Source organism: Bactrocera oleae, chromosome 2 (genome assembly GCF_042242935.1).
Source record: "Bactrocera oleae isolate idBacOlea1 chromosome 2, idBacOlea1, whole genome shotgun sequence".
Taxonomy (NCBI): domain Eukaryota; kingdom Metazoa; phylum Arthropoda; class Insecta; order Diptera; family Tephritidae; genus Bactrocera; species Bactrocera oleae.
In genome coordinates, this window is record NC_091536.1 from 19,073,274 (window position 1) to 19,099,035 (window position 25,762).

Genomic DNA, 25,762 nt, shown 5'->3' on the forward strand with positions numbered 1-25,762 from the left:
AATGCAATAATGAAAAAAATAACTAAACGCTATTTTTATGAAAATTAAATTACATATAATTAAGTATATTAAAAATAGATATTTTAAAATATATAATATATGTATATTTATTTTTTATTAATTAACGTTATATTGAAAAAATAACTAAAATCGGAATTTTTGTGAAAATTATATTAAAATTAAAAATTAAAAAAAATATATAAAAAAATATATTTTATTTTAAAAAAAATGTAATAGTGAAAAAAAACTAAATGTAAGAATTTTTATGAAAATTTAATTGAAATTAAGTAACTTAAAAAATGACATATTTAAATTATTCTAATTAATGTAATTTAAAAAAAATAACTATAATTTATTTTTTATGAAAATTAAATGATAATTAACTAACTTTTAAAAATATATATTTTATAATATATAATATTCATTTATTTTTTATTAATTAATGTCTTTTAATCAAAAAGCAAAATATATATTACCTAAAATCAAATAAATTTTTCTTTAGTTACAAATTTAAATTATATTATATATATTAACGAATTTTTTTCTTTTTAGAAGACGACTATAAAATAAAAAGTGAAAACTCATAGATGAAATATAAAATTAAATAAATTGCATGAACATTTTATTTTATAATATCATTGCATTCAATTTATTTCATTTTATCTCTTACTGCTCATTTTTCCCTTTTTAATTTGATAGATATAATAAAATAAATAAAATTACTATAAAAATTTTCTGTATTTCTAAACATATATTTTCTTTTGACGTGAAAACAAAAGAATATAAATAAAGCTATTTTTTTTTTTGTTTTTTAAAGTAATGAAAACTTTCCTTTGAAAGCAATATAATTTAAGCTAAATTAAAGTAAAATATATTTTTATTATAATCCAAACTTTATTCAATTTTTTTCTATATTAAATTTTATTTAATTTTTAAAAATTATTTTCAGAATTTTTCCAAGCTATTTTGCTGAAAATGCTAACTTTTTATATATAGTTAAATTGAAATAAAACAAATTTTGTAATTTTGAGTGTTTTCTTCGTTATATACATATATATATAACTATATGGATGTATGTATATTCCCATATACCATAGAGCACGAATTTTAATTTTACGCTACTCTTAGTTTTAAACATAAGATACGGTGCAAAAACTTTCGATATTATATTTTAATTGCAGATACGAGTAAAATTCAATATAACGGTATTTACTATTTTTTATAATTAAATAACAATTAAAAAAATGTATATTCTTGCGAATTTAAAAAGCTACACAAGTTAAAGCAGTACACTCATATATACATACATATATGCTGTATATGTGTGTGTGCGTATGTATGCATGTATTTAGGTAAATATGTACCTATTACTATACCACTTGCAATCAACACTTCACAATAGTGCCACTCTGACAATATTATTTCTTGACTTTTTCACGCTTTTGGCATGCGCAAATACATACCTACTTGTATATACAAGTATGTACGTACTAAAACAACAAACACAATTAAAAGCATTAAAGAGCTGCAGTGACGTTGAAAGGCCACGCAGCAATTGTTTAACCGCAAACACCATTTGCGCCTCACCGACTAACTGACTGGCTGCCGCCTGTCTCCTCCTCGCTCCACTACACAAGCCATCAAGCGGCCGACCATCAGCCCATCAGAGCATCTGCTCACCGCTGACAGTTAGTCAAATCTAACTGACAGACACAATGTGAATTGTGAGTTAAATATTATGAAAACAAAAAAAAAAAATTAAAAATTTTTGCTTCGCAAGCAAGTTTCCGAAGAAGCACAATAGCGACTGTGCCACTAACTGTACACTGTTGGTGATCGCAAGCTTATCCGTATCCTTTAGACTGTTGTTTTGATGGTCAGGCGGCAGCTTCGGTGCGCTAAGTGTGAGCTCATGCGACTGGCTGTCGGTCGTTTCTTTTTCTATTCCAGCTGGAAGATTTGTATGCATTTGTGTGTGTGTTTGTGGCGCGCATAATGTTTGCTGCGGTTTTGTTTGTCTGTTTATTGTACAGTGAATGCTTGAATTGCTGCTTAAAAAGGTCCTCACAAAAAGCACATTTAACTTAAGTACAGCAAATACAGCATTTAAGTAAATACCATGAGGCACACGCACACGCACACGCAAATACAACTACTTTAACTCAAACATATTAGTCAGAATTGTTCAAAGCACACATGTCTATTACCCATACACGCATACACTCACGCGCTCTCATATATAAATGTACATATATTATATATGTCTGTATGCTTAGCACACATATCATAGCACATTATAGTATATATGTATGTATGTTTTGTAGTAAGATGTAGTTGATTTGTTTGCGCATGCATTGACAAGTGGCCGTGCAAGGCATTCAGCCGTGCAGTCAACCAAAGTCAAGTACGAGAATAAACTTAATTTAATTAAATACTTGAAAACTTTACAAGGATGCTTTCAACAATGCCAAGTTAGTTTAGGTTAGCAACTAACACATATGTATGTGTGCATACATATTTTTAGCCATATGGACTTAATGGACTATATAGCAATAAATATATTAAAATATATAGTTATATACAATATACAAGTATATAGTAGTAAATGTATGTACGTATGTTTGTAGTTGGTGTTTTATTTACAAATACAGTTATAATATTACCCATAAGACGCGTATAATGCATAAACGAAGCCGCACAGAAGTCACATTTGTAAAAACGTTCGCCGGTATGTATGCGCAAATGTTTGCGCAGATCTTTCTTGAGGAAAAATTTTCGATTGCATACATCGCATTCAACGCTGGGCGCTGCAAAGCATAGCAAAATTGCAAGAATTCGAGAATATGGTAGATTTCTGTTTTTTTGTTTGATTTGGCTTGATTGTATTGAAAATGATTTATCTTTTTTTTAAATATTATTTAGTGTGCACTTTTTTTAGAATTTTTATTTGGCTGGGTATTAATTAGTAAAAATTTTAAAAAATTTAGTTTTTTATTTAAATGTCAATTAATTTTGAGATTTAAAATTTTTTTATTTTCATTATTTAGTTGTCGAAATTTGGTTAACTATTGTTGGTAGTTTCTCAGCTGTTATGTCTCAAAATAGCACAATTTCAGAACGCTTTATCAATAAAATAAATCAATAATTTTTTAAATAAAAATATCATTAAGGTAGCTAAAATCGATGAAAAATACGATTCATTCTAAGCAAACTCTGGACCATTGGAAAATTATGTTAAAAACCCTACTGAAACTTGAAAAAAGTTTAATTTTAAACCTCAAGCAGTACTATTACGATTTTTTATAATTTTTTATTTTGTTTTTAATTTTTCTAATTTTTTTTTATTTCACTTTTTCTAAATTTTAATTTTTTTTTTAGTTTTTCAAATTTTTTATTTGTTTTTTTTATTCTAATTTTTAATTTTTTATTTTTATAATTTTTTACTATATAAATAAAAAAAATTGTTTTAAATTTTTGTTATTATAATAACTTTACGTAAAAATATATTGTAATTATTGTTTAACAAGTAAAAAATATAATTATTTATGTAGATAAAAATTATCATAATTAGATTTTTAAAATTGTGCTTTTTTCAAAAAAAAATTTAAAACTTGTAGTTTAATTTCCACACCACATTTAAATTCCGATTTTTGATTTATTTAGTTTTTTATTAAATTTTGCATTTGCAAGCGCATTCAGTTTTCCATTTAATATTGTTACGTTTATAAATTTGGTTTTTGGGTTTAATTATGTTTTTGAAAATGATGTATATCATTTTGTTACCAGAAATTGTTGTTAAAAATATAAAAAAATAATTATGTTTTATTGGTTTGTTTTATTTGTGTTTTTTTTTATTTAATTTTATTTACAAATTGAATAGTTCTTATTTAATTGTTTTCGATTAGTCAGCAACGTTTTAGCCCGCTTTTAGGCATTTAAGGTGTGCTTAGTAATACTTTATTTTTATGTTTAGCTTTATTTATATTTAAGTACTATTTAAACGTTCTAACTATGCATAGGCTACTAAAAATATAAGCTAAATATATGTAAAAGTAACTTAATTTAGAAAACTAAAGCAAATTTCATATTGCAAATCTTTTTAACTATTTGAGGTAATAAGCTGTTTTTTTAATATTTTTCGTTTTAAGTTTGACAATTGTTTATAACTGACAGCAATTACATTCCAAAATAATGTTTTTTTTTAAGTGTAAGAAATTAAAAAAGCTATGTATAAAAGTTGGAATGTGTAAAAAGAAAATTTATAATTTATTAAATATAAATACAAAACAAAAAATACTTAAAAATTATTAAATTATATAAGCAATTATTTTTTCTAAAAGTTTAATTATTTTTGTAATATATTTATTTTTAATTTGGTCAACATTGAATTTTGAAGCAATCAATATAAAATGTTTTTAATTTATTTTTTAATTTATTTTAATTTAATAATTAATATTCTTGTTTTTATTGATTAATGTATTACTATTTTTTAAGTTTTCAATGTAAGCTTACGACAAAAATATTAAAAATAAAATTTGTTTAAATATACATAAATACATACATATGTATATATATTTTGAAACAGTTCAAACTTTATTTTAAAATTTATTTTTTTAATATTTTTTTTATTTTAAATTTTATTTTAACAAATACAAAAAAAGTTATAAAAATTAAAAAAATGTAGTGAAACAATTTATATATAATCAGATCTATGGTTAATTTTTATTATTAGTAAATTACTATCATTATTGTTTTGAAATTTTATAATAATGATTGCTAAAAGCTTTGATATTTATTTATATAATTTTTTAATTGTTCAAATCCAAATTTAGTAATTATAATAGTAAACTAAAAAATTACAAAAAAAAAAAAAATTATTAAAAAAAACTGCTATTAAACTTATTCATTATTATTTACTTACTTAAAAAATACTTTATAAACAGTTTCACCCTTTAAAATAAATGTTATTAATACATAGCTATTAATAAATAGAATGCTTAATTTTCTACTAAGAGCAAGTAACAGTTAAATTATTATGTATGTATGATAATAAAAAAGAATATATATATAATTAAAAAAAACATCATGTAATTCTTTCAAAGTTACTATTATTTAATGGAAAAACTGCATAATTTATAAAACAAATTAAGTTGAGTGTAAGTAACATATAACAATAATAAAAAAGCGCAGTAGAGATAAAAAAGCAAAAAATATTAAACTGCCTTCATTTTGAGCACCAAAAAAAAATCGCTTGACTATAAATTAACATTCGATTGGACCGAAACCCCAGACAATAATCATTATTTATTTATATTATATATGTGTAAACAGCTGCAATTCGCCACTGTTAACCGCATTATTTAGGGTTAAGTTTTGCACTCTCCAGCAACGGGCCGCTCGTCTAATCATATTTCAGCGTTTGTAAGAATTCAAAAGAGCGCACTCAAGGGGTGTACCGAAAATAGATAAAAAGCAATGAAAATATAAAAAAAAGAAAAGAAAAAACGGCATAAAAAATACAGCACGCGCTTGCAGTCATTACTTATTATGTTTTTAGCCACCGATGAAACAAAAAGGACAAAATCTTTTTTAAAATTCAGACGGGCAAACAAGTGGATGAGTGGATGAATAAAATAACCAACAAAAAAACAACAAAGAGAAAACACTAAAAAATATTTACAAAAGTAAGAAAAACAAATAATTTAAAAAGTAAAAACAACAACATCAAACATCAAAAACCTTAAATCGAGAACAAAACCAGGATATAGGATTACAACGCCGCAAGCAAAGTGTGTGTGTGTGTGCATGTAGTTCGGCCTGCAGGACACACTTACGGTATATACGTAGTATGTGTGTGTTTAGATACAAATAATTTTCGAATTTACATAAATTACCCTCGACGCATATGCAAACACGCCGCAGCAGGTAATTTATGTGCAGAAACAATACAGCCAAAAGCGGCACACACACATACACCTCAATACATGAATGTAGTTATGTATGCGTATAGCATGTAAAAAATAACCTCCCAAGTGCTTGCAGCATGCATCAACACACAAACGCGTCGTGTCAGTATGCAGTCTCATTTCTTGCTTTCTTTTTGTGCTGCTTTGGTGGGCGTGAACGTGTCCGTATGGAGCGATATTTTTATGCGGCAACTAAACACTACAACTCAGTCAATACTTATGTACATACATATGTATGTGTGTGCTTATGTGCGCTATGCTTTTCAGGGAGCTGGGCGTGTATGCTACACACATACCATACACACTATTTACAGTTGGTAGCCAAAGCAGGGTTTATTGCCGCACAATAAATTCTATGCACAAGCAATGTACTCGTAAGTATGTTTGTCGGTATGTATATGCGTGTGTATAATTGTGTACTTCATTATTTTTTGGCATTTTGAAATAATAATAAAATAATATGTCTTATTTGCTGCTGCGGCTGCTACTGCTGCCGAAGGGTGCGTAGGTTGGGTGCGTAAAAGGGGCGTCACTGGTTAATGGGTGTTCGGGTGCGAAATGAAGGGTTATTCGATATGGCGATATGATAATTGAATTACAATTTTACTAAGTGTGGTGTAAAAACTTGCAAATTATGACACGAATGACCATTTGTTCGCTACTGAAGGGTAAAGAGAGCGACAAAAAAGAAAAACTAAAAAGCTGTGTTTAAAAAAGATATTGGATTTCTGATCTCTTCATGTGCTTTAGGCTTACATTTTTGGGTATGTCATATATTTGGACATATTTTTTATATTGGTGGTTGCAATAAAGTTTAGAGCTAGGCAATTATATGGTATTTCTAATGTAGCTGAGTTGGGTTTCATATTTCAATGCTTATCTAAAGAGTTTAAAATAGCATTTTAGAGACTTTACGTGGAGTTATACCGTATCGTTTTATTTTGAACCAACTAAGTAAATATAACCAAACATGATAAATGTATAAAAAACGGAACCGATTTATGAAAAAAAATTATTTTATATAATACTTAAAAACAAATAAATAAACAATAAAAAAATAAATTAAATTTAAATATATTAAATAAATATATTTAAAACAAAAATTTACTAAAAAAAAAACTCAAACAAAATTGAGAAAAGTGTAGAATGTAAAAAAAAATATCTTCAAAAATTATAACAGTACAAACATTAATCTTAAAACCTTTTATTTTCAGCTTTTTATATTTTGTGTTACATAAAATAATTAGTTAAGCAAATGCGTATCGGCTATTTTATTAGAATTAATTATTAGGTTATATTCCTCAGGCAGCAAAAATTATTAAAACTTTTTTGCAAATATAAATGCAAATTTTTGCTACTGACGCATCATAATTTTGAACCGAAAATTTTTTGAGCAATATCTACCAATATAATATATATGTATTGTTTGTAATTTTCTTTTACTGTTAATGCAATGCAACATAAAGGAAGCAATACGTTTTTTGTAGAAAAAAAATGTATTTAAAACCAAATGAAATTAAATAATTAAAAGTCTCTAAATTTCGTAGAATGGCTTGGTAAAATTATTTTATTTTTATATTTATTAATTATTTTAAACAAAAAACACAAACTATTTTGAGCTGATTTGCATAAAGCGTTTATGGAAAGAGCTTTTATTTATATTATATATATATTAAACAATATAAGACATTAAAAGCTTTGAAATAATAAGGAAGCATGTATTGAAACATAATAAATAGGATGTATTGAAAAAATAATAACATCTTTTGCAAAATACAACGCTAAAATATACAGCTTACAAAGAGCTTTTACAATTTAAATAAAATTTACAGCAAATCTAAAAACAGTTTGTTAAAATGTATTAAAAATATTCTATGCTAAAGATATGATGCGCGCAGAAGGTACAAAAGCTCAAACGATAGTTTGTAAGCTTAACTTTTTCAAATGACCCAAAGAGCTTCCATTAGAGCTTTCACTTTTGTTGGCTCTGGTTGCTAGAAAAGCTCGAAGGTATGTTTGTAAAGAGCATTCACTTTTGTGTGTTTTATGCTGAAATATCCATATGAAATTTCTTCAGTTTACATTATTTTCATTAATTGCCTAAAAATGTTGCACTTAATTTACAGTAAGTATAAAGTAGTGAAGTAAATCATCAAAATGTCAATGACACTTTGAAGTTTCCACAAATGCAGTTAATAAAAGTGGAGTTAATGATACTTCTACAAAAAAAAGTAGAGTAAACGCTTGACAAATACTGCATTGTGTGTGCTTCCAATTTGACTTCACCAGACGCCATTGCAGCGTGAACGACTTAAAGCCGCAATAACGTATGTATTTGTGTGTGCAGTTCTTTAGACACACGGCTAGTGGTGCATCTTCATCATTACTGCGACGACTTAATTGAGAACAACAGTAGTACATAATAAACATGTCTAACCCACAAGCGCCAAACCATGAAGCAATTAAAAGAAAACGCTAAAAAATAAAAGTATATAAATACATATGTACATACATATATAAGAGGACTGAGCGAAAGAGGCAAATGCTATGGCAAATTATGACAGCTGGCGCTACTCCGTTGTTGGTTTATGCGGGTTGACACACGCAGCGTGTGATTACCGCATTTTCACCAAGCCATTAAAAAGCATAAAGTTTGTGTAAATTGATTTTGTTTAATTTTTTTTTTACATTTCCGTTAAATGCCATGTGATGTCGAGTAAATAGTGGAGTAATTATAAATATGTGGTGCATGTGTGTGTATGTATGCAACAATTTAGATAAGCTTGCTACAAATATAGAGTTTAGATTAAAAAGCAATAAAAACAAAACCGCGAAAATGTAAAAAATAAAATAATGTTGTTGTTGTTTTTGCTATACTCTTAAATTAAAGATGTTTTCTTTCAAAAAAAAATTAAATAAAATGATTCAAAAATACAACAATAACTAAAATTGTCACAAATTGCGCGCAAGCTGCACGCGACGCGTACATAAAGTTCACTGGAGCATGCAAACTGGCGACGGCGCACAGCACCTCGTGTGATAAACAGGGTGTGGAGGAAGGCAGTAAGGTAGTGAGTAGGAGTAGCGAAATAGTAGAAAGCAATAGAATACATTGTAACAACGCAAGTTGTTGTTGTAGTGTTAGTAGTAGTCGAAAAATAATGGCAAATAGAGTTAGTGTTAGTATTAGTGTTAGCGTAATAGGAATACATTAGCCATTTAACGACTTAATAACTCACAACCGACAACGTTAGGCAAAACTAACAACAAAAACACAAAACAATAAACAACAACAAATATACGGGGATGAAGCGGCAGCAAAGTGAGCTTCACCGTCGCTTTTGTTTTTACAATTATTGGAGTTTAAGGGATATATGCACGCATGTGTGTGTGTGTCTGCATTTATTTATGTATTTTATGCACATTTATTTATTTACTAAACAATAAATGCCAGCCAACCGACTGAGCGCTGCCAGCCAGTCAGCTGTCAGTCGGCGGCGCAGCAATGCACTTAACTTATATATGCTATATACAATATAGGCTCACGCGCATGCGTTGCAACCACTTAGCTTACCTGCATGAAATTTGCTATGCGTCTTAAGTGCGCTCTCCGTGCCAAATTGCTTGCCACACACCTCGCAGGCATGCGGTTTGCGCAGGAAGTGCACCGTCAATTTGTGCAGCGTCAGCTGGGAGGGGCGCGGAAAGCGCACATGGCACAACGTGCACTCGTATGGTCGCCCCTCGCTGTCGTGTGTCTCCATGTGACGTTGTAGGGCAGAGCGCATGCGAAAACCGCGCTTACAGATCGAACAAACAAACGGCATAGAGGCTTGATTGCTGTGCGCTAGCTGATGATGTTTGCGCAACGCTATGTCATTGGTGAAGCGTGCATCGCAGAAGAGACAATTATGACTGTTGCGCAAGACGCGTTCCATTAGCAACAATTCGTCTTCGCTGGCGTTCGCATTGCCCCCCATTAGCGCGGCAGCAGCGTTTGTATTGCCGCCGCCAACACCACCAGCTTGCAGGGCTGGCATGCTAGCCAATTTGGCGCTGGCGCGTCGCTTGCGAAAATGTCGCAGAGTTGCTGTATTGGTGGAGGTGCTGTCAGGTTCGGTCTGCTCGGGTGAGGGCATCGTGACGTGTGCGCGCTTTGTGCAGTGTTGCAGTGATTGTTCGCCACTTTGTTGTTGTTCTTCTTCCTCAAATGTACTTTCGTCCTCTAATTGTTGGAGGAATTCACCGTGCCGTTGTTGTTGTTGTTGCTGCTGCTGCTGTTGGTGGTGCATTTGCGCTTGCAGTTCTTGCTGTTGTTGCTGCTGCGGCGCTGCGCATGGTTGCGCATGCGCGTGGTCTTCACTGAAAGCTGTTGAATCGAAACAAAAAACAAACTTAGTTAATACCAGTTAATTGAATTAGTTAGTTAGCTAGTTTGCATTCAATTTTCCAATCATTTTCCACACGCAATTCACATTTTCATGCCCATTTATATCATACATGCAAGTATTTATTAATTTGTTGTTGGCGCTATTACGCTATTATTCTAGTTGTTGTTGTTGTTATATTTTTTCAACTTACGGTCATCACAATCGGGACAGCAGAGTATGCGTTGCGGTTTGCCGCTGCTTGAACTGGGCGATGGCGTGTGCATGCCGCCGGCCGGTTTGTGTGTTGTTGGTGTTGTAGACTCAGCAGACAATTGCGTGGTGTCCAGTTGCAAATCAATGGCTGTAGGCGAGAATAAACAAATGCATAATGCATATAAATTAGACGCTCAGTAATTTAGTCATTAAATGAACTTTGATTGCAAAAAAAAATAAATAAAAATAAAAAAAATATTATCAAAATAAATAAAAATAAAAAAATATTATCAAAATATCATTAAAAAAAAGAAATAGAAATACAAGTACATAGATAAAAAAAAGAAATAAAAAGCAAAAAAATAAATTAAATAATATATAAATAAAAAACAATATAAAAAACACAAAAAATAATATATATAAAATATTTAAATAATAATTTAATAATAAATAAAAGAATACCAGCGAACCTAGTAGAAAAATGTAGCGAATCAACGCGAATAGATTTATTTGTAATTATGAATCGATTAATACATATGTATAGTAACTAGGTTAAGTAAAGGGTGAAACGATTTTCGTTTAAAATATCGTATCATTGTTTCGAAAATATATATAATAAAAAAATTAAATAAAAGTTAATAAAATAAATCGTAATGTTTTTGAAAGCTATATACACTTCGAGGCTATAATACCCTTCACAAGTATCTTTTTAATAGCATACAAGGGTATAAAAAGATCTTAATCTTGATTTTGGTTGTTGCTATAGTGATCCGATCTAAACTATTTCTTTTAATATTGAATTATTGCCTTAGCCAATAACCCATGTTATATTTCGTGAAGAAATTCGGTTTGTATGGCAGCTATATGCTATAGTGGTCCGATATCGACGCTTCCTACAAATGCGCTGCTTCTTGGGAAGAAACTTTCAGATTGTTATCTAACAAACAGACGGACATGGCTAAACCGACTTATCTCGTCATGCTGATTTTTTATATATGTATATACTTTATACTGCCTCCGACGTTTTCTTTTGGTTGTTTTGAAATTCGTGGAAAAACTTAACATACCCTGGTTCAGGGTATAATATTTAGGGTATTCACAAGGTGTCATATCGTCTTATTTTTTTATGACTGTAAGTACACAATTTTACAAATAATACATAATATACAGAATATACGTAGTATCTAAGTTTCTCACAAAATATACACAATGAATATTCGTTGCCTCAGAGACATCGCCGTTATTTTACTCCTGTGAGAGTTTGTGTGAATTCAGTTCATAGTAAATGATTGCCATTCACGTTTGCCAGGCTAAAAATAATTGAATTTCCCCACACGATTCGGTATTCATTTAACCGGAAATACTCAAATTAGGAAATTTCAAAATCGCCATTATTCAAGAGTGATAACTCAATGATATGGTATGGCCCAGTCAGGCCAAAGGCGAGCCAACGTTTATTCATGACTCGACAAGTACCAATTAAGAACGCCATTAAGGGCAATTGAAACATCAGCTTTGATTTCAAGGCCACCCCGCTCCGGCGATAGCCTGCTCGAGCTACAACCAAACAGCAAATACAACAAGCGACGATGTTAATCTAATCAGAGAGCGCATTAATATTCAGCGTTGAGTTGAAACGATGGTTTCGACTTTGTTGCTGTTGTTTGGGAGAATTATTTGTTTTTAACTGTGGTGAGCGTAGGGTTCGGTTAGGAGGCGCATGGCAAGCATGTCGAAATATGAAAGGGAATACATTAAGGCAGTGATTACAATTACATGCATACTTTATGAGTGGGTTATAACTTTTTAAGTGAAAATGATTTAGACCATTTAACGGTCGTAAAGAAGAAGAAGAAGCCATTAAGCCAATAGTAGCTTTGTCAAGCAATTAATGAAATAGGAGAGACAAAGTTTGTGTGTGGTCACAACAGATAGCACGCTTTTTCTCTTTAATATCATTTTTTTTTGCTTAGAAATACAACGGTGGGTGGTCCGTGGATACAGCGTGCGATGGATAGTAGCGTCTTCAAAAAAACAAAGAATGTGAACAAAAAAAAAATAAATTCTAAATTTTTAAGGTTATCTAACCGAGGAAAGCAAAATATTAAACATATGCTTTTATAAATCAAAATAAAATAAATAAATATATAAAATGCATAATGCAAAAATATGTAATAATTACACTATATAGTGATGTTAAGGAGATTAATCAAGATACTCAAATACCACCGCAGACTTCTTGGCGCAACAGTCGCCAATTTTTCCTTTAGCTTTGTTGAGTAGTGTTATTAATTGCAAAGTAAATGTTCTAAATGCCTTTATTAGGTGGTGTGTGACTAACTGCTTACTTAATTTAATGCTTTTTTGTGCATAAATTTCATAATTTGTTAAGAAAAATTATCTTATTTTATTAATTGACTTTAAATAGTTTATTATAACTCGATCGAAAATTTCAATATTTTTAGTATTTAATTAATTTAATATTTTAAATATTATTACGTTATTATACGTTTTAATTTATAATTCTCCTCATTTACAAATTTTTATTTTCATCAAATTTGTTGCGGCAAATTGAAGCAAAATATTTTTTAGTTTCTCACTTTTAATATATTATTAATTAATTAATTTTTTTTAAATTTAATTCTTTTGTTTATATTATTCTAGTAAATTTTTCTTATATGCTGCTAAACATCAAATTTTATTGATTTTTTTGTTTTTATTTGTACTTTATTTAGAAAACTTGTTAGTTTATCTTTAATATTTTTTAATTTTTTCAATTTTACTAATATTTATTATTTAGTGGTTTCTTTTTAAAATTTTTCCTCTTCTTCTTTTATAAATTAAAGTCTTTATGTGTTATTTATTTTTGTCTTTAATTTTTTATATTTTGTTTTGATAATTTTTAAATTTGTTTTATATTAATAATTTTTTTTTTGAATTTTATTAATTTTTTAAGTTTTTATCAATAATTTTTTTTAATATTAAGTTTGTAATTTTTTATTAATTTTTGTCTTTCATTTTATTTATATTTTATTGTACTTATAATTTGTAAGTTTATTTTATTATTTTTTATTAATATTCTAAGTTTTTCATTAATATTTTTATTCTTTTTCTTTTATAATTTAAAATTGTTACTTTTATAATGGTTTTTGTATTTACTTTTTGTATACTTCTGTTTTTAAATTTAATATTTTTTTGATGTTTTTAGCTAATTTTAATTTTATAATTTTCGTAACTTTTTTATTTAAATAATTATTTTTATTTAATTTAGAACTTTTAATTCTTGTAGTTTTTTTTCTTTCGCCCTCTATAAACTCTCCCACACATTTGTACTATCGCGCACAATTATTTAGTGTTTGCTATTATTTTCGCACTTTTGCATTCTCCTTTTTGATTATACACTCAATTGGGTGTATAAAGCCGCAAAAAACAATAGCAACAACAACAGCAATTGAAGTGTGACGATATAATGGAATAGCTACAGACTAAAGGTGGCAGTTAATTAACGCGTGTTGCATCGTTAATGACTTTATTGTTTTTGTATTAGTAAATTTAGTAGTTGAAAAAGCGTACTAGCGCAACTACGCCAAACAAAGTTTTGCTATTTCTCTTTGATCTTTCAATAGAAGAAATGTGTAGGTATGTATGTGTTTAAGCCCAAGTGTACGTCTATGTATGTAGGTGCGTGTGTTATTGTTGTTGTGACCAATGTCAACAATAGTTCTGTGCACTGCCACCCTAAAATCCTATCACACTTGCTTGACTTAGGCCATCGACCGACCACCGGCATATTTATAACTTAACGCATTTATGCACATTAGAAGAGTATTTAGTACTTGTACCGGAAATCTCGCTTGGATAAACACACAATTACACACAATAACATACTTGTATATATGTAGAACGCATGCCACGAACTCCTTTCTTTATTTTGCTATTTATGAAACGTGAAGTCGTCGCTAAAATTAAACTTCCGCTGTGAAAAACGTTTCATAAAAGTTCAAACGTATGCGTGTGTGTGTGTGTGTGTCAGCGTTTGCTCGCTCTGCTTACAAATTTATAAATAACTTCATTCATTAGAGTAAAATTTGTGTTTTATAATGCCTAAGCAAGAACATCAAATGCATTTGTGTGCCGGTTTGTGTATGTGCGAGCGTGTGCGTGTGTGCGAGTGTTTTGTTGTGCACAAAATATTAATGTGAATCAAGTGCGCTGATGATGTCTTCGCAAACGAGCATTGTGCCTTTGCTTGCCATTGTTAATTTGGGATATTAAAGGAGACCGCAATGTAGCGAAGTGAAAAACAAACGATTAAAAGCAACGCAAGCAAGAGGAGCAGCGGAATATACTCATAATTTTATGACAATGAATTGACGTGAATTTCCGTATACCCTGAACAACATGTGTTATTTGTTTGCCGTGAAGTGTATGATTTTGACTTAATTAGTTTCAAATGCTATAGTAGTAGTGAGCAGTACTACATATAGAAATTTTTAATGTCAGAATGAGTTACATACAAATATTACAAATATAAGCTTTTATATCGATAGAGATGGTAGAATTGCATCGTTTGATTAGAATAATCCATAATTAGCTAAAACTTAGCCACTTTATAAGGTTAAATTGAAGCACATATGTATGTATGTAGATACATATGGAGGCGACATAATTGTATCGTTTAGTTGCAATAATCGATAAATTTGTTAAAATTTAACTTTAAAAAATTATTAGTTAACCTTCAAATTTAACTAAATTCAACCGAATCAATCTTGCATTTTTTTTATTTTTAACAAAATATGAATCTGTTTGATGTTGCTATTCTGTAATGAAAAACCTATTTATAGGGAGAAAAATAACATTCTAAACTAACAAAAAATTGCCAAATCTTACTAGAATTTGTACTAATAATTTTAAGTTCATAGTTCGTATATGTATACCAGTTCACGTTGAGGAATGTTGTTGAAATATTTTTTAAAATAATTTTTTAAATTATTTTTTCAAAACATTTGCTTTTAAAACAGTCAACATTTTTTGTTGCGTCACACCATACATTTTATTAAACGATTTGATTGAGCAACAGGTTTTTATTACATGTTATAAATACGAAATTTATAGATTTTATTTGAATTTGTAGAATCGTTAACATAAATATTTAATAATTTTCAAAAATATTTAATACTTTTTAAAAATATTTAATATGAAATCATTATTTTCACTATAAAAAAACATAAAATATTGCTTAAATGAGAAAGTCAAAAATATTTATTAAATCTTTTTTTTGCTATTTATTTTCTAGTTAACTTATAGATAATCGATTAATTTTTAATTTTGCACACATTTCAAAAGTATTAATGGTATATACAAATAAAAATTTAATTTAAATTTAATTTTAGAAATAAAAAAATTTTATTTTTCTTTAATTTAAATTTTTAATTTCATATTTTTGATTTAATCTATAATTAACTTATCGTTAACCGATTAAGTTTTATTATTTATAAGTATATTCACTGAGATTTTTATATATTATAGGTTTTTCAAATCAGCAACGATTAAACGATTTTTTTCGTTTATTTACAAATACAAAAATTAATTTAGTATTTTTGCGCTATAAACGTTAGTTAGACTTTTTCGTAGAAAATAATTTTTATTTTTGTTTTTTTGTAAACTCATTATAAATATATTTATTTATTCTCCACTTACTCACGGTTTTTGTTAAAAAGTAAACGAATAAAATCATAAATTCTAGATATGCTAAACTCTAACCCACTATCGCTCTCTAATACGGCACATAGCCAAACTTTCCTCCCTTACACACATTACGTGATGGGCATATCTCAAATGTGAATTATAAACTGCACGCAAATAGCTGCGGATGCAAATGTACGCCTGCACGCATGTACAATAAATATTCAAAAAGACATTTTTCAATGCATCTCAACATTTTTCTGCTTTGTTCTATTCATAAACTAGTGGCGTACAATTAAAAACCAAAAAAAAAAAAAAAATAAAACAAAAACAATGCCACATCTAACAATAATAAAAATCAAATGACTATAGATTCACTTACATTTCTTGCCTTTAGCCGCATCGTCGCACACTTGCAGATGCACATCCTCGACACGCACCATCGACGTTTGCGAGTTGGTGGACGCGGCAGCGGCCGCTGCTGCCGAGGCCATTGCTGCGTTGCGATGGCGACTCTCCAGCCAAGTTGGCCGCTGTTGCAGGAAACATTTGCGACGCTGTGGCGAGTGTTGCAATTGATGCGTTGCCGTCGGCTGTGCGGTCGCCAAATTTTGTGTTTGCTGCCGCGACACACGTTGCTGCTGGCCGCCCGCCTGTGACTGTGAGGGCGATAATTTTGGTGCTTGTGTTTGCAATGGTTGCGTTGGCTCCAATGCATGGGCGCGTTGCAAGTGCTGATCGAGTGCGCGTTGCGTGCAGAAACTTTGGCCGCATTGGGCGCATTGGAAGCGTTGTGCGCCGTGCTCTTCGACAATGTGTTGTTGACGTTTTACGCGACGCGTGAAATGCATCGGGCAGTGGGGACAATTGAATGGCGTCTCCACCGGATGCATGGCAATAATGTGATTGCTATAGTCGAGATTGCTGGTAAACTTGGGGCGTTTGTGACAGAAGCGACAAACCAAGTTGACTTTTTGTGAGGATGTGCCGGCGTTGGCGGCATTGCTTGGTTTAGCTGCGATTGTTGCAATTGGTTTTGCTGTTTGTGGTTGCGGATGCGGTTGGATCAATTGTAGTTGCTGCATGGCGGGTTGACGTGTGCGCGTGTGCTGCAACATGCGTACTTGCGGTGTGGTGTGTACTGCTTGCAGTTGTATTTGTTGTTGCGGATGTTGTTGTCGTTGTTGGTAGTGCGATGCGGAGGGTGTTGAAGCGCAGCGCGGCGGCCGATTTGCAACCTGCGCGGAGGCTGGGTGTGGCGGTGGTGTAGCGTTGTGCAACTGATAGTGTTGCATATGGCGCGGAGGCGGCGTCTGATGCAAAGTGCGTTGAGCCGAATTCACTGTTGGTGAAGCGATAAATTGTGGGCTCAAATTGATGCCGTTCACCTGTACCGTTGACATGTGCGGCAACGATTGTCCCGTCATTTGTGGTTGTGCATGTTGCATGATTACGGTTTGTGGCGCCTGCGACAATTGATATGTGGTCGGCGGTTCAGGTGTGCCGGTGGTTGTGGCGTACAATTGTGGGGTGGCGCCACTACTACCGGGCTTGCCGTAATCTTGCGGTATCACAATCATTATTTGTTGCTGCTGTTGTGGTTGCTGTTGGCACGCTGGTCGCTGCTGTACTGTGGAGGCAGCGCCTTCAATGTAATTCTCGTTTGCATCGACCACCGATGATTTGTTTAACTCAAGTGCATGGCGATGCTGTTGTTGTTGGCGGTGGTGGCCATGTTGCTGCGCTGTGCCAGCCAAATGTGGCGACATACCGGTGGTGGCAATCAAATTAGGCTGATACAAATCGCTGGCGCTAATGTAGTAGGTGGTGGTGCCGCCACCGGCGGCTGGCGCCTCGATGATGGCCGGCGAAAGGCTCGTAAGATCGGCACTGGACGTCCATTGGATTTCTTGTCCGCTGCCGAGGCCGTGGGCGTACAAGTTCACACCAACGCCCAGATTTTGTATTGGCTGTATGGCGTTGGCCGCTTGTGCCAGTTGCAGTTGCGCCGCCTCGTAGGCGCAGCTGGGCGGCAAGGTGATGTAGTGTTGTTTCTGTTGTTGTCCATTTTGAGTGTGCGCGTTAGCTTGTGATTGCTGTTGCTTGGGTGTGGCAAGCACAGTTTGATGAACGATTTGTGGACGTTGCTGTTGCTGTTGTTGCTGTTTCCGTTGCTGTTCCAACATTTGTTGTTGTTGTCGCTGCCGTTGACGTTGTTGTTCCAACAGCTGTTGTTGATGTTGCTGCTGTTGGTGTCGCCGTTGTTGTTCCAACAGTTGTTGCTGCATTAGCTGTTCCTGCTGTTGTTGCTCCAACAATTTCTGCTGCAAAAGATGCTCTTGTTGTTGCTGCTGTTGCTGCAGCAGCTGTTGTTGTTTGAGTAATTCTTCTTCGCGTTGCTGTTGCAATAGTAGCTCAGCCTGCGGCAACTGTTGTTGTTGCGCCATCTGTTGTTCAATTAATTGCTGCGGCTGCGCACCCTCTGCTGGCAACATTTGCTGCTGCAACGCATGCTGGTGTTGTTGAACAGCAGCTGAAGGTGGCTGCGGTACTGTATGATGCTGCTGTCGTCGCTGGTGTTGTTTTTTGTGCACCACTTCATCCTGTGCCTTATCCTCTTGTGCCTGCGCGCGCGCACGTTGCTCCACCACTCTCTCTGTCTCCTGGATGTCATTCAGCAGCTGTGCGAACGCCGCATTATCCACTGAATACTCCTTCGTAGAGCCGTCGTTTTCATTACAAACCGTTGCAGACGCATGCACCTGCACACCATTGTTAGCCTCATTGACGCAGGCGTTCATGTCAGTGCCCATATATTGTAAAGTATCCGCCTTTGCAACGCCCACCTTGCAATTAGTCGCCTCCTCAAGAGACACCGCTGCTAATGCGCGCATTTCCAAGTCATGCGAACTTTGCTCATTTTGGCTGCTTGCAGGACTAGCCGACGCATTGTTGGCAGCTGCTCCCGCCAACTCAATGTTCTCAAAGCAGGGTATATCATTTTGGAAGCCGATCAACTCTGACTGTGTGCTGTCCTCCGTGAAGCATTCACCGTATTTATTGCCATATTGCTTGCCATAACCTGCAGCAGCACCTTGCGCTTGCTGCGCCGCCTGTTGCTGATGTGTCGGTGGACCGACAGACATGGGCGCCGATATTGGTGATGGCTCTGACATCTGTCCACTGCTTACGCTCGCCGGCTCCATATGCATGTGTTGGACGTAAGGGCTGGAGGCCACCGACAAACTGCCACCACCGCCGGCCATGCTGCTGCTGCCCACACTGCCGACGCCACCAAGCGGACTTTCGGCGTACATGCTGTGTGTGGGCGTGGTTGGTGGTTCGGAGAGTGGCGAGTACACGGATTGTGCGAAAAAGTCATCTGCGCTGGATGAGACCGGTGTGTAGATGTGTTGATCCTGCATTTCGTTAAGTATCCCACTTAATGTGGTCTCCACATCCTGCATCTCACTCAAGTTTGTTTCGCTTAGCAGCTGTGTATGTTGCTGTGTTGAGACTGTTTCGGCTTCAGCCTCAGCTTCAGCGAGTAATGCAGCGGTCACTTCGCCGGCTGGCAAGGTGGCTTGCAATTCGTTGGCTAGCGGCGCTTCGGACTCATCAGCGAACTCAGGCGCGAATTCACTTATGAAATCATGCAATTTTGTGTCAGTCAGAGTGTCTGTGGACGCTGTTGTCTGCGTTGAAATTGTTGGTACGGCGCAGCTCGAATACAAAGCGTTGTTGTTCGTTAGGCACTCCACGCGCCGATTCGGACTTGACCCAGTACCGTCGCTGAAGCCCATAAAATCACTTTGCTCGCTCTCGTATTGGCTGTTGCCGCAAGCATAGCCGCTGTAGGACATAAATTGAGCTTTCGTGGCGTTCGCTTGGGGCTGCGCTGGTTGCGAGTTAACTTCCATAGTTTGGTTTTCATTAGTTGGCTGCTCGTTGGTGGCATTCGGTAGTTCTGTTGATTTCATAGAAGTATCTGCGGTTGCTTCTGAGCTACCAATGGTTATGCATTTACCTTCAGCATCGCCATCTTTGTTGCTGTTGATGCTGTTATTTTCTTTGGCTTGCGCTGGCTCTCTAGCCTCATCTTTTTTATGGGCGATCTCAGCTGTTTCTGTTTTCTTTGTCTCTTGGAAACTTTTCGTCACTTTTGCTGTCAAAGCTGAAATTTTAGACGTTTCAGTGGTCACCGTTGAGGTGTCGGACAAGGTCGCTTTTATCGGTGTTTTTTGCACGTTTGTTGTTTTCAAAAATTTCTTTTGGAAATCGGCAGATAGTGCAGAGAGCGGTACGCGTACTATTAGCTGATTGCGTAAGAGAACCGACACTGGATTGGAGCTTGCGGTTGAAGTTGTTGTTGGCGATGTGAGCGCTGTTATCTTTGCCATCATAGGTGTCGATTGTGTTGAAAACTTCGTGGGTGACTCTATAATGTCCGTTTTCACCGGAGAGGTAAACAACGAAGCATTTGTTGTGTTGGACATAAGTGTAGAAAAGGTCTTCAGAGACATTGACGCGGCAGGCGTGGCTTTAGTTGGAGTCAGCTTAACGGCTGAAATTAGCGGAGTATCAGTAGTTGAGGCCTCAACGGTGTTCTTTGGTTCACTTTGAGTTGGCGTGAGCGCTGGTAAAACGGGCAGTAAAGGCACTAATTGGCTGGGCAAAGTCATGCCCGAACTTGAGCCGACCGACGTGCCAGATGTATATGACGTTGCGACGCTCTTTTTATTATTATCACAATTTTCTTTGGTGGCCTCAGCACAACCATTAACGTTCAATATACTCACATTATTTATTACCATCTTGCCCCTATTTTGGCTGATAAGCGGTGGCGGTAAGGTGCTGTTGTTTGACTTTTGCATTACATTTGGCACATGTTCGTCCTCCGTTGTGGCTGCGTCATCAGTCAAGCTGCAATTATCGCGACAGCACGAGCGTTTGGGACGGAAGCGACGTCGCTTTTGAGTCTCAGTGCTCGAAATCTCTATATTCTGCGGCTTGGACAAGTTACCTACGACATGATAACGCGCCGCTGTCAATGGGCGTGGCAAAGCGCATTGTGAACTCGGCGTAACGCTTGTTTTGTCATCAGTTTGTTTGGTCGCGCACGAGCCACACGCATCCGGAAGTTTCTCTTGCACCAATTTTAAAATAATGGGCATCACTTTGCCGTCGGTGGAATTGTCACCTTGCGTTACAACACGTCTTCTTGTTTCCTCTAATAATTTGCGCCGCTTCTTAATGCGTTTGCTTCGCCGTTCTGTGCAACTTCCACCCGCGGTTGTCGTGGTACTATCTCCATCTGTGCTGTAAGCCGTCTCTGTTAGGTATAACTCAGTCTTTTGGATTTCGGTGGGTGTTGCAAAAGGTATTGGTTCACATTGTGCGGGAAGCACAAGTTGATCTTCCTCATCCTCCATGGAAGTTTGTTCCTGTAGGCTTTCCTTCATTTCGGCTTTGGTGCGCCAAGGTGAGCGCGTCGAATGTGTGCTTTCGTTTTCATCGGTTGCTAATTTACGTTTGAGCGCTGAGCGTGTATTAGAGGCATCTTCAGTCGCGTCAGTGGCTTTTAATGCTACGCACTTTTTGTCCATTAGCGAAGCGATGTGAACATCTGCTTCGTTCGTGTGTTGCAATGCAACTGTTGCGGCTGACGCCGTCATAGACTTTGTCACCTCTTCATACAACTCAGTGGCTTCTAAGCGCCGTAAGCGTACAAAACATGAGGGTAGCCGTGTCACCGACTCAGCCTTATCTACGTCAACAACACAATCAGTTGTCGCACTCTCTGTGCATGAGTGTTTATCGAAACAAGGGTGGTGAGAGCGTGCACGCCATTTAAGTCGTCGACGACCACGACGTGCTGTCGCATAATATGAGAATGTTGGTTGTGTTGGAAGCGTCGTAGAGTCAGCGCCTTCCGCTATGCTATTAGTATCAATATCGTTGGTGGCCGCCGTCATTGCGGGTGCATCACCATCGAGCAGAGCCGTCGCGCGCTCAGACGTTAGTTTTGTAAGGCTACGTCGTACCTGCTTCTTCTTATAATGCATGGCGGTGAAAGCTGCCGCGGCGGCCGATGTAGAGGCAGGCGAATTGGCGAGCAAGTGGCCGATGGGTCCCTTCAGTGTACGTCTCAGCTTGTGCTGCATATGCCGACGTGCGAGCGAACGACATTTCGGTGAGGTGCTGTAAGCTTTGAGTGCAGCTTTCGTTATGAAAGCGGAAACCGCGCTAGCGGAGTTGGGATCGTTTGCGGTTGAGGTTTCTAGCTGGTCGGTTTCTAGCAGATCGGTTTCTGCTGAGAACGCAGTCCTAATAGTTTCCATGTTGTATTTGTGCTCAGCTGTTGTTGGTCTTTGCTGTTCAACTGTTGCTATTAGCGTTTCAACGCCTTCATCATCACCATTACCATCAGCGTCTACGGTAACAGGCACATTTTCAGCAGCCAAGCGTTCATCAGTTTCCAAATGATGCTTACCGCCAACACCGCAGCCGCCGCCCTGTACATTACTCAGACTCAAAGTGCGATTCAAACTTGACTTTAAAGTGTTGCCAGCAACTCCCTTATTATTAGCCCCAACTGCCGCCGATGTCGCTTTGCTTGCATCAGTTTCAATGGCAATTATCTGCAAAGCAGCCGCACCATCTTTCACAGCCTCGTTGTTGCACGTCGTCGTATTCGTCGTTGTTGCCGGCAAAATTGGCAAATTACTAATCTCGGACGCTTCCACTGTTTGTTTACTGCTTTGTACATCATTCCTCGGTACTTTACTTAACCCAACCACCGCCGTCACCGCCACCGTCACCGCCGCCGCCGATACAGTCGCACTCGTTTCGGTATTATTGCCAATTGTTGGTGTTGTTGTGACCGCTTGACCGCTAATCGGTTTCTGTTGCACCGACGATGTGTCGACGTCCATTGGTGTTGCCTTTGTAGTGTTAACAACAACAGCTGGTTGTAACAAATCAACGACGTCGTCGTCTACCTTGTTGTTCCGCGAAGAACTCGAAATTTTGGTCAGAGGCTCATCTGTGATAGCTTTAACAACATTGCCGCCACAATCACCGCCACAACGCGCTATTAACGTGTCCGCATCACATAAAATCGCCGTTGCCGCCGCCGTCTCTACCGCCTCTTTAGTCGTCGCTGTGTATGAGTGGGCGTGTCGCGTATCCATAAATACTGCTGCTGACGCGATTTCCGCTTCTGTTTCTCGTTCTCCTTCGCGTACACATTCGCAAACACCGCCTCGCTCTCGTTCCCGTTCCCTTGCACGTTTCTCACGTTGCACACAATTTTCGGCATGCTTTGGCTCGCCGCTTAAATACGTTGGAGACGGAGATAGAGACGCGCATAACGACGCCGTTTTGGCTATGGCCTCCACAGACTGATCGGCGTCGGTCGGCACTGCGTCGTCTGTTCGCGGCAATGCCTCATTTTTCACCTCATCGTCATCATCATCATCAACGTCATTAACAGCGGCAAGACAATCATCTGCTCGCGCCCCATCTTTCACCCGTGCGGCCAAGGATAATTCATCCTCATTGCTTTGCTGGCAACTAATCGGCCTTTTTCGCGCCGATCGCGTTCGCATCATCACAGTCGTTGGGTTTGTTGGTGAGGCTGTTCTCTTGTTGGCTTTTGTACGTTCTGCCGCCGTTGCGGGCTTAAAAATAATATGCGTTGCCAGCAATGACTCTTGATCGACGCTTCGACCGCTGCGCCTATTTACATCACGTCCCAGAGCCGTCTCAACATCCAACGTCGTCAAATCATTGTTTGGCACTTTCGTTTTGGGCTTTGTTGGTTCAACGCCCAGTAATGGATTTTGCATCGCGCAAGGGGAGGACGTTCTTACCGTTGTTAATGTGGTTGTTGCTGTAGTTGCGGCAGCGTTTGCTGTCTTCTCTATAGAAGACAGCTTGGACGTCTCACTGCTGTTACCATTACCGCTCAGACTCGCCGTATTATTAGCCATTTTGCCGATATGGCTGGTATTGGCGGTATCGGCCGCATTGACGTTGAGCTCCAGCCCCGAACGCGGCGATTTGCTGCAGTTATCGTTAATTAAATCGTTGCCAATGTCCAACACCGGTGGCAGATTCACGCTCAACGCGGTCTCCAGCTCGTCTGTGGTTTGCGTCTCCTGGTTGCGCAGTCTTTGGCAATTATTTGGCTTCGATTTCGTCTTCGAAGCCAGCGCGGTCGACAGCTCCTCCGTTTGCTCGTCCGCCACTTGCGCCAACAATTCTTCATATTCCCAACAATTGGTTTTGTCGAAGAGCGAACGCAATCTGATTTGTACCTTGAGGCATTTACGACGAAACTTGTGGATAATATAGAATTGCGCGGTACATTTCGAGCAGATACGCTGTGGCAGTCCATCATTGGATTTTATCTGGAAGAGATGAGTAAAAAAAGAAAATTACATAAGAAAAAATAAATAAACGAGGGTATATTAAAGAAATTGTTACTTATTAATGTTCAGTTTGCTCAAATGTGAATGCATCAACTATACAACAAATACAAGGTGGTGTGTGTATTCGTTTAAGGATCGCGAGCGCTTTGCCATTGGCTGTTAGTTTGCTCGTTCGAAGGTGTTGAAAATCGCTAAATATTCGTATAATAAAAGAATACCCGGCAACACCCAGTTTGGCTGCGCGGATCTTGTTGATGTTGATGTAGCTTTGTTGTTGTTGTTTGGCGAAGAGGGCACAGCGTGTAAACAAATGACGTCAAATGCCGACTGCCAAAACAATTATCCTCCGTCTGACCACGAATACTTCTCACTGCTCATCTATAGAAATTTAGTAGCTTCGATTTTTGTTGTTGCCCTTTTATTTTTTGTTGTGTTTTTGAACTTCTCTTGCTACATTTGCATGCCTTCAGAGAAGTAGTTATACGGTTTAATGCAGGTTTATGATAATAGCTGTTCCATTTTTACATCATCGCTACCTATACAGACATACTTACACATACATATTTATGTGCACACATTAGTGATTATTTACATATGTATATGACAATGCCTCATTGCTATGGTTGACCGCAAATGTGACAACGAAATTGAAAACTAACTGGAAGCATGTCAAATCGTGCAGAACCAGAAGCTCGGCACGGTCTAAAATGTATGTATTTGAGGCAGACAAGAGCTCGCTCACACATACACACACAAACATGTATGCATACTCATTTTGTATTTAAATTTTTGTAAGCAGTTTATGTAATGCTTTCAACATCTGGCTTTGAAATGATCTTGCAATAAATTCTAACCTAAAAGTCACAATTTCATTGACGAAGAAGAGCGAAGCTTCAGAAATATTTGTGGCGAAGCATGAAATTTAGTTTTGTGTGTTTTTAATCAATTTTTGCGCGCTTAGAATTATTATTAATTAAAGAACTACTAAAAGGATGTGGAAATCATTTTTTGTTTTGTATGGTATGATAGTTGGTTATCTAACACCACGTATTTCAGGCGGAAGAGATTTCTTACGAAACATGTGTATGATGAT

At 36.0% G+C, this 25,762-nt stretch overlaps 1 protein-coding gene across 4 annotated transcripts in view; it reads right to left on the minus strand.

Annotated features, from left to right (window-relative positions):
- mld (molting defective) overlaps positions 1-25,762 on the minus strand; it is a 203,341-nt gene that overhangs the window by 7,270 nt on the left and 170,309 nt on the right. For 2 of the 4 annotated variants that reach the window (XM_014247942.3, XM_036377840.2), the window contains exons 3-5: positions 16,617-24,648; positions 10,548-10,697; positions 9,541-10,335 (exon numbers count right to left, since the gene is read on the minus strand). In XM_014247942.3, coding sequence (XP_014103417.3) covers positions 9,541-10,335; positions 10,548-10,697; positions 16,617-24,648 — 8,977 coding nt within the window. Of the gene's footprint in view, positions 1-5,177; positions 5,443-9,540; positions 10,336-10,547; positions 10,698-16,616; positions 24,649-25,762 lie in introns of those variants that run through there. The other 2 variants (XM_036377842.2, XM_036377841.2) reach the window with 2 other exon arrangements.